At 39.4% G+C, this 11,249-nt stretch overlaps 1 protein-coding gene across 1 annotated transcript; it reads right to left on the bottom strand.

Moving 5' to 3' along the window:
• Nucleotides 1-2,488: 2,488 nt before the first annotated feature.
• Nucleotides 2,489-6,021, bottom strand: slc35g2b (solute carrier family 35 member G2b). The gene is made up of 2 exons (XM_020087253.2): nt 5,606-6,021; nt 2,489-4,247 (listed from the first exon to the last, which is right to left on the bottom strand). The coding sequence occupies exon 2, from the start codon at nt 4,218-4,220 to the stop codon at nt 2,970-2,972; it is 1,251 nt and encodes a 416-aa protein (XP_019942812.1). The 5' UTR covers nt 4,221-4,247; nt 5,606-6,021; the 3' UTR covers nt 2,489-2,969.
• Nucleotides 6,022-11,249: the final 5,228 nt, after the last annotated feature.

The raw sequence follows: 11,249 nt of genomic DNA on the forward strand, positions 1-11,249 counted from the left end.
GGCCGCAGCGGGACCAGACTCTCCTCTGATTGGACGGCGGCGATGTCAGTCGATCACACTGCAGCTGCTGATGTTTCATGCTGTGAAGAGTCAAGATTACAACTGAGTGTGAGAGGAGAGACAGATTTATTATTATTTAGACAAGTTAATCAATACAGCACATGCAGAACATGCAGGGCTGCAGCACAAGAATGACATACATGTTAAAAGTTCATTTAAAAAACACCCTATATTCATATTTTATGTAGTACTCAAATACTGCAACTTTGCACACTTGTCTCTTATTATACGTTTTCATCTCTTGCATGTAGTCTCTTGTTTATAGACTTATTCATTGTTCTATTATATGTAGTACCTTGCTGTGTATTTTAGTACTTTATTGTGTCTCATTTACTTGGTAAATGTACAGTTTTCAGAACATTTTATGATTATTACATTCTAATTTGAGTCATTTTAAGTCTTCATATCTGTTATATTGCTTCTTCTCTCTATATGCAATGCCCTTGATATGCTGTTACCCAATCATTTCCCAATTTGGGATCAATAAAGTACATATATATCCATCTATCTATCTATCTATCTATGAATAATCAAAATCCTGATGCAATAAATTAACTTACATGTTTGTTATATTAATGTATTACTTATTGTGCACATAATAGACATATTCCTTCATTTTTTTATACTCTATTTTTATTTTTATTTCCTATTTTATTCTATTTCATACCTTCACTTGTTCTGTTGTCTGCCTAGTTTGACTATGAATCTGATGATGTAACATTTTAATGTCTTATCTCATCTTAATTTGTCTCAGAATCAGCCATCCGAAATCAAAGTTGCATTCTCAGCTTCTTACACACTGAGTGGCACAATGTGGGACTGAGTGAGCAAATGCCTCATGCTGTATAATTTAGAACAAATTAAATGACTTAATATTTTTAATGGAAAATAAATGTAAGGGAAGAGGTGATAACTAGGAACCTGTAGACAAGCATACACAACACATACATGATGAATATTGGCTGCAGCTGATTACTTTTTGTGTAACTCTGTGCTTAAGAGCATATAGACTCAAATGATAAACAGGGAAAAATCTAGAATAAATGAAAGTCTAGTTATCCTGGTGTTTACGAGTTTTGTGAAAATGCCCTGTCATCTGCACCATGAAAAACACACACACACATAACTGATCATCAGATTCCATTCTGGCCCCTCCTGGGAAACGATGCTCGGTCTAATAAACATGTTTGTGGTGAAGAGAATGAGAGATGCAGAGTAATTTGGAAGGTTGTGCAGCTCTCTGCAGGATGCAGTCTGTTTCCTGCTCAACCAGATGGGCCTCTACATCATATTCTGCACCTAAAACCTTGTCACAATATTATATAATGCAACACGTGCAGTGGAGGGTAAACCTACTTTATCTCTGTTTATTTACCTTCATATTTTGAAAAATAAACTTTAATCTTTAAAAATAAACATGGCTAACAGACAGAAAATGTTTCTGAAATAAAAGACTGGTTCAGATGATTATTGGTTTATGATGGTGGTTCTTCACCTGTTGGTCTGATTGAAGCTCATAGCTTACTCATCATTTTATTTCACTACAAATGATTATTTTATTGCAGCGGCACATATTTTAATGAATGTGGTTAAAACCACAAGTCTGATTACTTCCTTTTTGTGTGTAAGTGTGTTAAACAGTCTGTGTGCTTTCAGCTTATTGGTCAAATAATGTATGTCTGTGTCTGATACTAAATTAAAGGGGTTTGGATGATGTGTGTTATATCATGTGTTCAAATCTGTTGCAAAATAAAATCAGATGTTTATTATTAATCACTGGATACACCACTAATTACCTCCATGATTTAATGTAATAAAACTTATTTTTCGAGCTCCAGCCTCAGAGCAAGTGGTTTGTGAATGCCACCTGCTGGGCTGTTGTTGCAACATACATGTTGTGTCACTTCTGAACATGCAACATGTCCTCTCCCATCCACTCTGCATCATCATTTTGTTCTCATTTCATACCATCACTGTTGCTTTGCCTCAGGGAAGCTGCAGACACGGACTGCACCAACCACAGAGAAAATTAAATGTTGCTGGTGAGCCGCTGAGATGTCCGCTACAGAAAGAGCACATGGTCTCATGCTATTAAAGGAGGCTTTAATTCAATACAGTGCACATGCCTCTGGCCATTAGCTTGATATGCGTCTGAAAGCAAACAGAGGAAGCGTGCAGGGAAGTAATCACTGGTGTTAAGTATCAACCAGCTGCTGGGGTCATGATGTAAGGAAGAGGCAATGAGAAAAACACTGAAAAAGGTGCATTTTGTGCACAAAGCATCAGGAGAAAAAAGTACAGATTGCTTGTTTTCCTCTGAACAGATATTTGATCTCCCAGAATCTTGAAGAATCCACTCGTTAATGGATATATAGTTTGTAATGAGAATTTGTAATTTGTAATTGAGGAAAACAAAATCAACACCAGATGTTTTAAGAAAAGTGGGTGGTATTTATTTTTATTCTTTCAATCCTTGTACGTAGTATGATAGATTTCTGGGCTGACATTTACACAGTGTGACAAGTGTGGCAGCGTGACAAGAGAGGGATACAACGTACCCCGTTGATGTCATGATTGTAAAAGGTGTATATCAATAGAACAATGTCCGTATGCCACTCACAAGACCAGATATCATATGATTTCAAACATAAATGGAACTGATTCCTCTTTTTTTTGCTGACATTTTGGTCTGTGACACAATTTGACATCAGTATCAGTATCATTATAGGGAAATGGTCACCATATTATGTTTGTCTTTTATTTCACACACAAATATTAAGACATTAGTTACACAACTGGCACTCTTCCGACTACACAACAATACAAAATCATCAGAATCAAGAACCAGACATTCTTTAAATTGCACAACCAAGCAACATTGTAAACAAACAGACTTTACATATGGAAACTCATTTGATGGGCGAGTCCAGGATCTCTTGATAATCTTGCCGAACGGCCCTGGTCACCCTGTACAGCTTGACTCCTGTTAGGGTGAACACGCTGATCATGATGACCAGGCCTCCAATGACGTCGTAGACAGATGGGATCATCCTCAGGACAATGAGCTGGAGGAACATGGCAACCACGATCTCGAGGTGCTGCACGGTGCTGACTAAGGCTGGATGAAACCTGTTTAGAGCATAGTATACTCCCAAGAACGCCACAGTGGAGCAGATACAGATCCCAATTAAATAGCCCCAGGTCTCCCCATCTAAAGGAATGATGGGCTCCTGCATGATAAACATGGTGGAGGCGCCCCACACTGTGCCCGTCCAGCCGAAGGTAAAGAGTGCTGTCCACATGCTGACGCGCTCCTTAATGGCTCTGTAGACGATCATAGAGAGGGCAGCTGTCAAACCGGCCATCACTGTCATTGTGTAGCCAAAGGCCTCCTTCCAAAAACCCAGCCTGGACTTCTCCTCATCTGCTACGTTTGGCACCATGACCAGACACAGACCAAACACGCTGCCCACCACCGTGACCACATCTGTGTAGCCCAGCCTCTCATCCAGGAGCAGGAAGGCCAGTATTGCACTGAAGACTGTGGTAGAGGCACGCCACATGAGTGTGCCATTACTCGGTGGTACTATGGCAAAAGAGGTGTAGGCGCAGGTGATGGAGATAACGTTGCAGATGCCATAGAAGAAGAGACGCAGGCGGTAGCCCTTAGGGCCAAAGGGGGCCTCGTGGTAGTAGAAGACCACCAGGATGGACAGCACTTGGATCACAGAGCGGATGAAGAGCAGCTCGAGGGAGGGCACTTTAGAGCGGTCGGCTGCCAAACGAGTAATCAGTGCCACACAACCGTGAGCCACGGCGGCCCCAAATAAGGCCATCCAGGTCACCCTGGAGGCTAACACATTCGCCTCGCCGAAGCTCGCCAGCTGACCCCCGACCCCCTTGTCTTTTTGCACACTTGGCTGCTTAGGTGGGGTCTCCATGGTCCCAAAGAAAGTCCTGCCACCTTTGCTGTCTGAGACAAGTCTCTTGTCCACGTTAGCCTCTGCGAAGGCGCCAAATTCCTCAAAAGAGGGTGCATCATCATACCCTTCATCACCAGGCTGGGGCAAATGAGTGGTATATTTCACTGTCACTGTGTTTGGGTGAATCTTAACCCTCTTTTTGGATCCGTACTGGAGCGAAGATGCTGATACATCCATGTTTCTTCAGGGTTCAGAAGGTGTAGTCTGAAAAATGAAATTCAAATCATTAAAGTGTGATCGTAAAGTATACACATGCTGTCAAAATCACACACATGCATGAACACAAATAAAGCACACATCTACACGCACACGTGTTTTGAACCTGACTTTCATTAACAACGTTACGCTGCAAAGCCATGAAACAAGACTGGCGTTTGCTGTAGCTCACAACTTCTCTTAAGTCTAAGTGTGTAGCTTAGTGGAGGATGTTTTGTGTTTCGTGATTCTCAAATAACTCGTCGTCAGTGTTGCTGGTGCAAGGTAGGCCCTTCATTTCCAACAGGCACTGTAGGTTAGACTATTTGAACTATGTGTTGAGTGGTCAGATTTATGGCAGGCCTCACTGGTCTCTCAAAAATGGTCCAACTATCATTGAACTGCTAAATATATATATGCTCCCTTGTATAGTATTTTGTAGTTTAATTTTGATACATTTACAATCAGAGTATTTGATAAGTTATCTTAAAATACATTTGGATGTATATCTTTGCCCATCCCTGCACACACGTATATATATATATACCCTATGAGCTCATATAAGCCAGGCAGCAAACATTGTGAGGCTGATGCAGTGTGATGGGGATGAAATTACATAACAGAAAAAAACACAGAGGGGATGATACATGAATGTGGGCCACTCATGAGCTGAATGGAGCTGCACATCATCAAATAGCAAAAAAAAAAATCCTTCGTGAAAGAGTTAAATGCATTGAATAGTTTTAATGGTTCCTTCAGCCACGTGATATTTATGACGTTTCGATTTTTAATGGGATTTGGTTTAAATACGCTATTGCACAATATCCATAAAACTAAATGAATTCCAATAAAATAAAGATGAAAACCAATCCATGTACATAATAACATCTTTACTGTTATTACTTAGTATTTTAAATATATTTTTTATATCTCCTTCAGTCAGATTCATTTTGTCAATCCCATTATTCAAAGCCTTAATCAAAACCACAAGGGGGCAGATAGAGACACGTATTCGCCCTCTCTCCTCTTGCACGCGGTTACTCCTCGTTTTGGGCACATTATTATTTTAACCCGATTATTCACAATAAACGACGTTAATGAGAGTATGAAATAAAAACGTCAATAAAAAAATTGCATGTGTATATGAGAGAAGAAGCTTAGAGCCTTTAAAAAATGATTAAGATACAAATCTTTTGCAAATAAAAAAATATTTTCAAGGATGCACGAAGACTGAAAATAAAGAATAAAGCCAGTAGTTTAGTTTAGGTTATAAAAATGAACACATCTTTAGGAGGGTCCTGTTAAAGGCGTTTGCATTGTGCCTGAGTGCAGTTAAATATGAGCCATAATGTGAATACACGTCTTACCTTTTCTTCTTTAAACAGTCCCTGTTGATGCATGAACTCGGGTTCGTGTCATAAACAAAGATCTCGTTCTTGATCCCTACAATTGGTCAACTGCAATGTCTCCATCTTCCCCCCTCGAGTGGAGCGACTCCTGAAGATGCGTAATTTCTCCTCCAAGCTGTCGACGGACGCTGCTCCTGCTCCTGCTTCAGCAGCTCAAGAGGCTGAAGCTGCTGCTGCTGCTGCTGATAAAGATGAAGATGATGATGAAGAAGAAGAAGAAGAAGAAGAAGAAGCCGGGGAGAGTAGCAACTGTCACTGTCACAGCCAGTGGTTTCTCCTCCTGCTCCTCCTGCTCCTCCTCCCCAGGATCGCTTCCCACCTAGACTCATACTTCGTCATCTCTCAGAAGGGGAAAATGGATGTGCGTCGGGTTGTCGCCTTCATCCTCAACATCCTCCTCCTCATCGAGTTAATAGAAGATTTGATTTCCCAGTCTGAATAAATTACAGTGCATGAGAGGAAGAGGAAGGTCGCAATTGAAAACATGTTTTAGTTTAATTGTGCTTTATATGTCGTAAACATACAGTTTCATTATGGTACATTTCTGATTTATTAAGATGGCTGCACCGCATTTGATTAGCCCGTGCACACTAATAGATGATGAGTGGACTTGCTCATTTACTTGGGGTCACAGCTTGAAGTAAATGGGATTCCCATAATCCTCTGTGGGATTCTCTCAGTTGCATCAACACCACTCTCATGAGGGTTATTCTCTGTCCAACTCATTTCACTACATGGTTCTCTCTTTCCTGAGAACAATGAATTAATCCGCCTTCTTGAAATCACTTTCACATATTGATCTATTGTGCACAATGGAAGGCAAATATATCAACAAGGCTGCTGATGTAAACCAGCTGCAAACACAAGTAGAGTAAAAGTGTGTGTGCGCGTGTCTGTAAATTGACTAAAGACCGGCATAAATTAAATAAATTTATAGCTGTTTCAAGATGGGGGGGAAGTTGAAGGTACTTAAATTAAATTGTTGAGTTTACCCCCCGGGCAATGCAACAGGAACCTCAGTGGGTAATGTAGATGACTCTGCCTCTGCTTCTGTACCATTACTGTGATTTGAATTGGTAAATAAAGGAGATTTGTAATGCTGTAGCAATTAACACAGGATCAACATTTACTTTTCACTGTTCAACATATATCTGACAGCAAGGAAGATGAACTTTAAGAGGTATAATTGGGCAATTAGGTCTGGAAGAAATGCAAATGCATGGTGAGCAGGTCAACTTTACATGGAAAATGTAATGTTAATAGAAAAACCCGAGCACGGTCTTCTTATCTAATGCTCATGAATACAGTAAAATCTGTATAATTGTTAAATTAGATTTTTGGGGAAATACAGACGCGTATTGCTGCAATGCAGAAAGAAGAAAGAAAACAATCACTATCATGTTATTGTTGTATTTTGATAATTAATTGTTCAAACATAACACATTTGTCATAAAAAGTAAATTTGGTGCTTTAACATAAAATGTTTTATGTTTTAACTATGTCAGTTATCACATTATAATAACATTTCAGGTGATAGTGCACAGCAATATGCTCATCGGGAGGACTGACTTGGCGGTGTATGAATCCGTAATGTGAGGATCCAATCTCTGTGCTACAGGAAGAAGTCAAGGGAACAGAATAAGAAAAAAACACCATAAACTTCAAACTGCTTCACAGCTCATTGAACCACATTGAAAAAATGTGCATAATGGCACCATAAGAAATTCATGGAGTGCTCTCATGATTGAAGAAATAACTGCAGAAGAAGAGCTGAAGTGGGCGAAATGTGGTAGATTTTTTATTCTCTCACTTAACAAGGAATCTGCTCTATTAAACATCTCCAGGGACAGTGAAATGCATTAAGGGTTCCATAATCCTGACTACACTCATTTTGAGGCTCCACTTGCAAATGCTAATCTTAAGATAAAAGCATATTGATCGTACTGCATGGTCAGCTTGTATAGAAAGTAGACAGAAACCTGACAAAACCTGAAATCTTTTACCTAAGTACACATATACCACATATTGTCTGATCTTGGAGTATAGAAGAAATGACTGTGATTTTTATTAGATTCAGTGATGGCTAAGCTATAATTCCTTACCTGACTCTTTGACCATTACCTTTCCCCGATAAGATTATGGATATTGTATAAAGAATGAGAGCCTTGAGCTGCGTTTTTTTTATTGATCACCTTCTTTTTTTCATTATTTGTCTGGTCCCCCTAAAAACTGTCACAATGGCTAATTTATTTCTCGTCTGGGGCTCAGGCTACCTGACATTGATTAATCAGTTATATATGGAAATATTTAATTATGCAGCACCTGGCAAACTACCCCTCCCTATTTCGGAAGATTGCCTGACAGGCTAAGAGAGCAATTTAAGGAATTGGAGAGAAGAGAAGGTGAGACCAGGCTTGTCCCTGGTCAGAGCAAATAAAGTCGAATAAATGGAAGATGGTGGCTTAAATAGGCAATTTGTACATGGTGGTGAGAGAATGGACAAGGCTCTTGGTTTGATCTCCCTAAGGGCTGAGAATACCACAGTGAATATGACTGGAGAACTCACATTTTGACCTGCAAAACCATAATTTGCAAGCATAAATCCAACATATAATATTTATGAATTTAATAAGAAATGTGAGAGATTTATTTAAGAGTATTCCTCACATTTCTGTAAATGATTCAAGGATCATTCACGAAAAGCTGAAGGCTGTCGAGGCCAAGCCAAACTTTTTTCCGGCTACCTGCGACTAATGTTCTCAGAATTGCTCATCCCCACTGGCAAGCTACCAGCGCCACCAAATCAAATAATGAAGCATACACCCATGAATCATGAATGAGCCAACACTTAAGTTTGTTCTATAACAAGTGTTCTTAATAATGAATGAGGAGAAGAGGGATCCCAAACAGAAGCTTCCTGTCTTCTTTTGTTTTGACTAAAAAAGCAAACAGGAGGAGACGTAATTGATTCCATCCATCATATCAGCAAGGTGTAAATATATACCTGATCAAACACATTAGTTATGAACATGTTAAATTATAGATCAGATAATACAGGATATACACAACTAAGTTAAGAGTTAATTGACCATTTGTCTCATTCATTTAAATCTTACAAGACAATGATAATCAAGCACATGCTGTAAATCCATCATTGCTCTGTCAAATCAAGACACTTTTGTGTGATCAAAGTACATTTAAATCATATTGACATGGCAAAAGATGTTTTATAATCTAATTTAATTATCATGCTCACACATCTGAGAATTTTCCTCCCAACACTTCCAGAAATACCATCCAGTTGGACTATGACAAGCTTGACAGGAGCGAGACAGCAGTTCCCCGCATGTTCAAACATAATTTCCACACTCCTGATCAAACATACACCTAGGAGACGATTGGTGTTAACACATTTTTTCGCTTACTGTATTATCAGTTCCTCAGAGGCTCAGTATAATTGGATCCCACTGCTATTAGAGCGGTAATTTCTTTCTTTCTTGAGACTTCACTGTGAGAACCCCCCATAACTCAGTGGTCATTTATTTCTAGGTGAACGTCGAGTCACAGCACCATTTGGGAAGAACTTCATGTGCACTGTCATCACTTTCCTGCAGCAAACTTTGAGGCTGTACCTTGAGACACTGACGAGCACGATTGAGTCTGGGCAGCAGATGGGCCACTTTAAAACCATCTTCATTTCTTTTCTGTGGGTTATTGGCCTTGTGTCTAATGTAGGTTGAAAACCCCATAAGTCACAATAATGTGAAAAATCTATTTTTAAGTTACAAACATATTTACAATTAGGGTAAGCTGAGGTTTTCTTTAAGGTTAGCATTACTGATATAGGTATAGTTTTTGTTTTACATGTTTGGATGTATGCAAATAGTAATACATTTGCTTTACTTTGGATACTTTTGAGGAAAATATAAGAAAGAAAGGAATTAAATATAAGAAAGTTTGCTTTACATTAGCTAGTTTAGCAGTTAGCCTCCTCAGAAACTGCAAGCTGCAAACCTTATATTAGAATATTGTGAATTTCTTGTTGTACATTATGGTGCTACAATGCCTGAGGAAGCAGAACATGTAGTTAGCTAGATATTAGCTAGTTAAGCTGATAGCACGGTAACAATTTGGCTACAAGCTAACAAACGTCTTTTACTGTGTATACAGGATAATCTATTTTTTTTAATTTTTGCGTCAGTGTGACACTATAAGGGAATTTCTTCACCCATTGGGGAATAAAGTATAAGAACCCCCCTCATCCTTTTAATCCATTTAATACCACCTGAATGCTTAACAGGATTCATTTTTCAAGTTGAGAAGGGTCCTGACAGCAGCCCAGAGAGAAATGCTTTCAACAAACTCAATTGCTGTTCACATATTGTCCATCTGTCAGCCTTATTACACATTTTCATCCTCTGGAAAGCTTTAAAGATTACTTTACTGGCATGTTGGGAATTCGTTCTATACCTGCAAGTGGTTTAATTTCACACAATTTAAAAGTAAGATTATAATGTTCCAGTCCATTGCACCCATGGGAAGCAAATATGGGGAAATACTTTGACATGCAGGCTTGAGATATGCCAAACTATCGCTTAATGAACCTGATGGACGACACTTTGTATGAGAAGGTGTAACACCTTGCCTTTGCTGTCAACACCTTCACTAGAGATCTGAATGATTCGAGATGTCAGGCTCAGTGACATTTCGAGGTGAGATGGAAAGGTTTAGAACGACAGTGAGCTGTATTGTCTGTTGTCGTGAGTGAGCTCGACGAACCTGACTCTACATCTGGAAAAGCATCATTTGAGAGACAGAGTGGATGAGACGTCTTCAGGTTTCAACATGGATAGACACAGTCAAGTCAAGCATATGACTGAGTAACCATGGGTACTGCATCTTTTCGCTCTACAGGATCTTTACCTTCTTATTCTGGAAAGTCTTATTTCGGGTTTCAGGAGATAAACTACTTCATCGCAGAGAAAAAGTATCCCTGAGTATAGACTGTCGAAGAACACTTGGATTTCGTCCTCTACTCTATCTTAAAATAACATCAGAAAGACCATCTGGAACATCCAGTTTAGCCCCGGGTGGTATAACCTTGCATCAGTCTGTGATTAAACCTTGGCCATTTCTGGTTTTCATTAGCTTTGTGCCTCAACCTCTTCAGATTTCTGCCACCGACCAGCCCGCAAGGCCTGATACAGCAGCTTTTGTTAGGGTGAGAGTCTGTGTTCTGTTCTATTATAAATGTGATGTGTTTGACTGTGTCTCATGAGTATGCCCTTTTCTTTTCAGCCCATTAAAATGTTAAATCTCCTCTGATCCCTATTCACAAATGTCCTGCTCAATTTGCTAGATTTGAAACGATGCAAATGTCTTGGTGGATCATTACTCTCCCATGAACGTTGTTTTACTGAAAACTCTCTCTGTTCTCTGGCGTGGTTTGAAACGAGATAGATGTTAATATTGTAGCCAGTTTTAAAACAACAGTGTGTTTTGCTGTCACCACAGTGCAGCAGCCTCCAAAAGCACGTTTCAATATCAAGATGCATTCATCATGCCGTTATGGAGAGAGCAGAGGCTGCTCCAGTAAAATTAT

Source organism: Paralichthys olivaceus, chromosome 17 (assembly GCF_024713975.1).
Source record: "Paralichthys olivaceus isolate ysfri-2021 chromosome 17, ASM2471397v2, whole genome shotgun sequence".
NCBI lineage: Eukaryota > Metazoa > Chordata > Actinopteri > Pleuronectiformes > Paralichthyidae > Paralichthys > Paralichthys olivaceus.

Bases quoted from the DNA above. Each gene is read 5' to 3' on its own strand.
- slc35g2b (XM_020087253.2), bottom strand. From the start codon at position 4,220: ATGGATGTATCAGCATCTTCGCTCCAGTACGGATCCAAAAAGAGGGTT.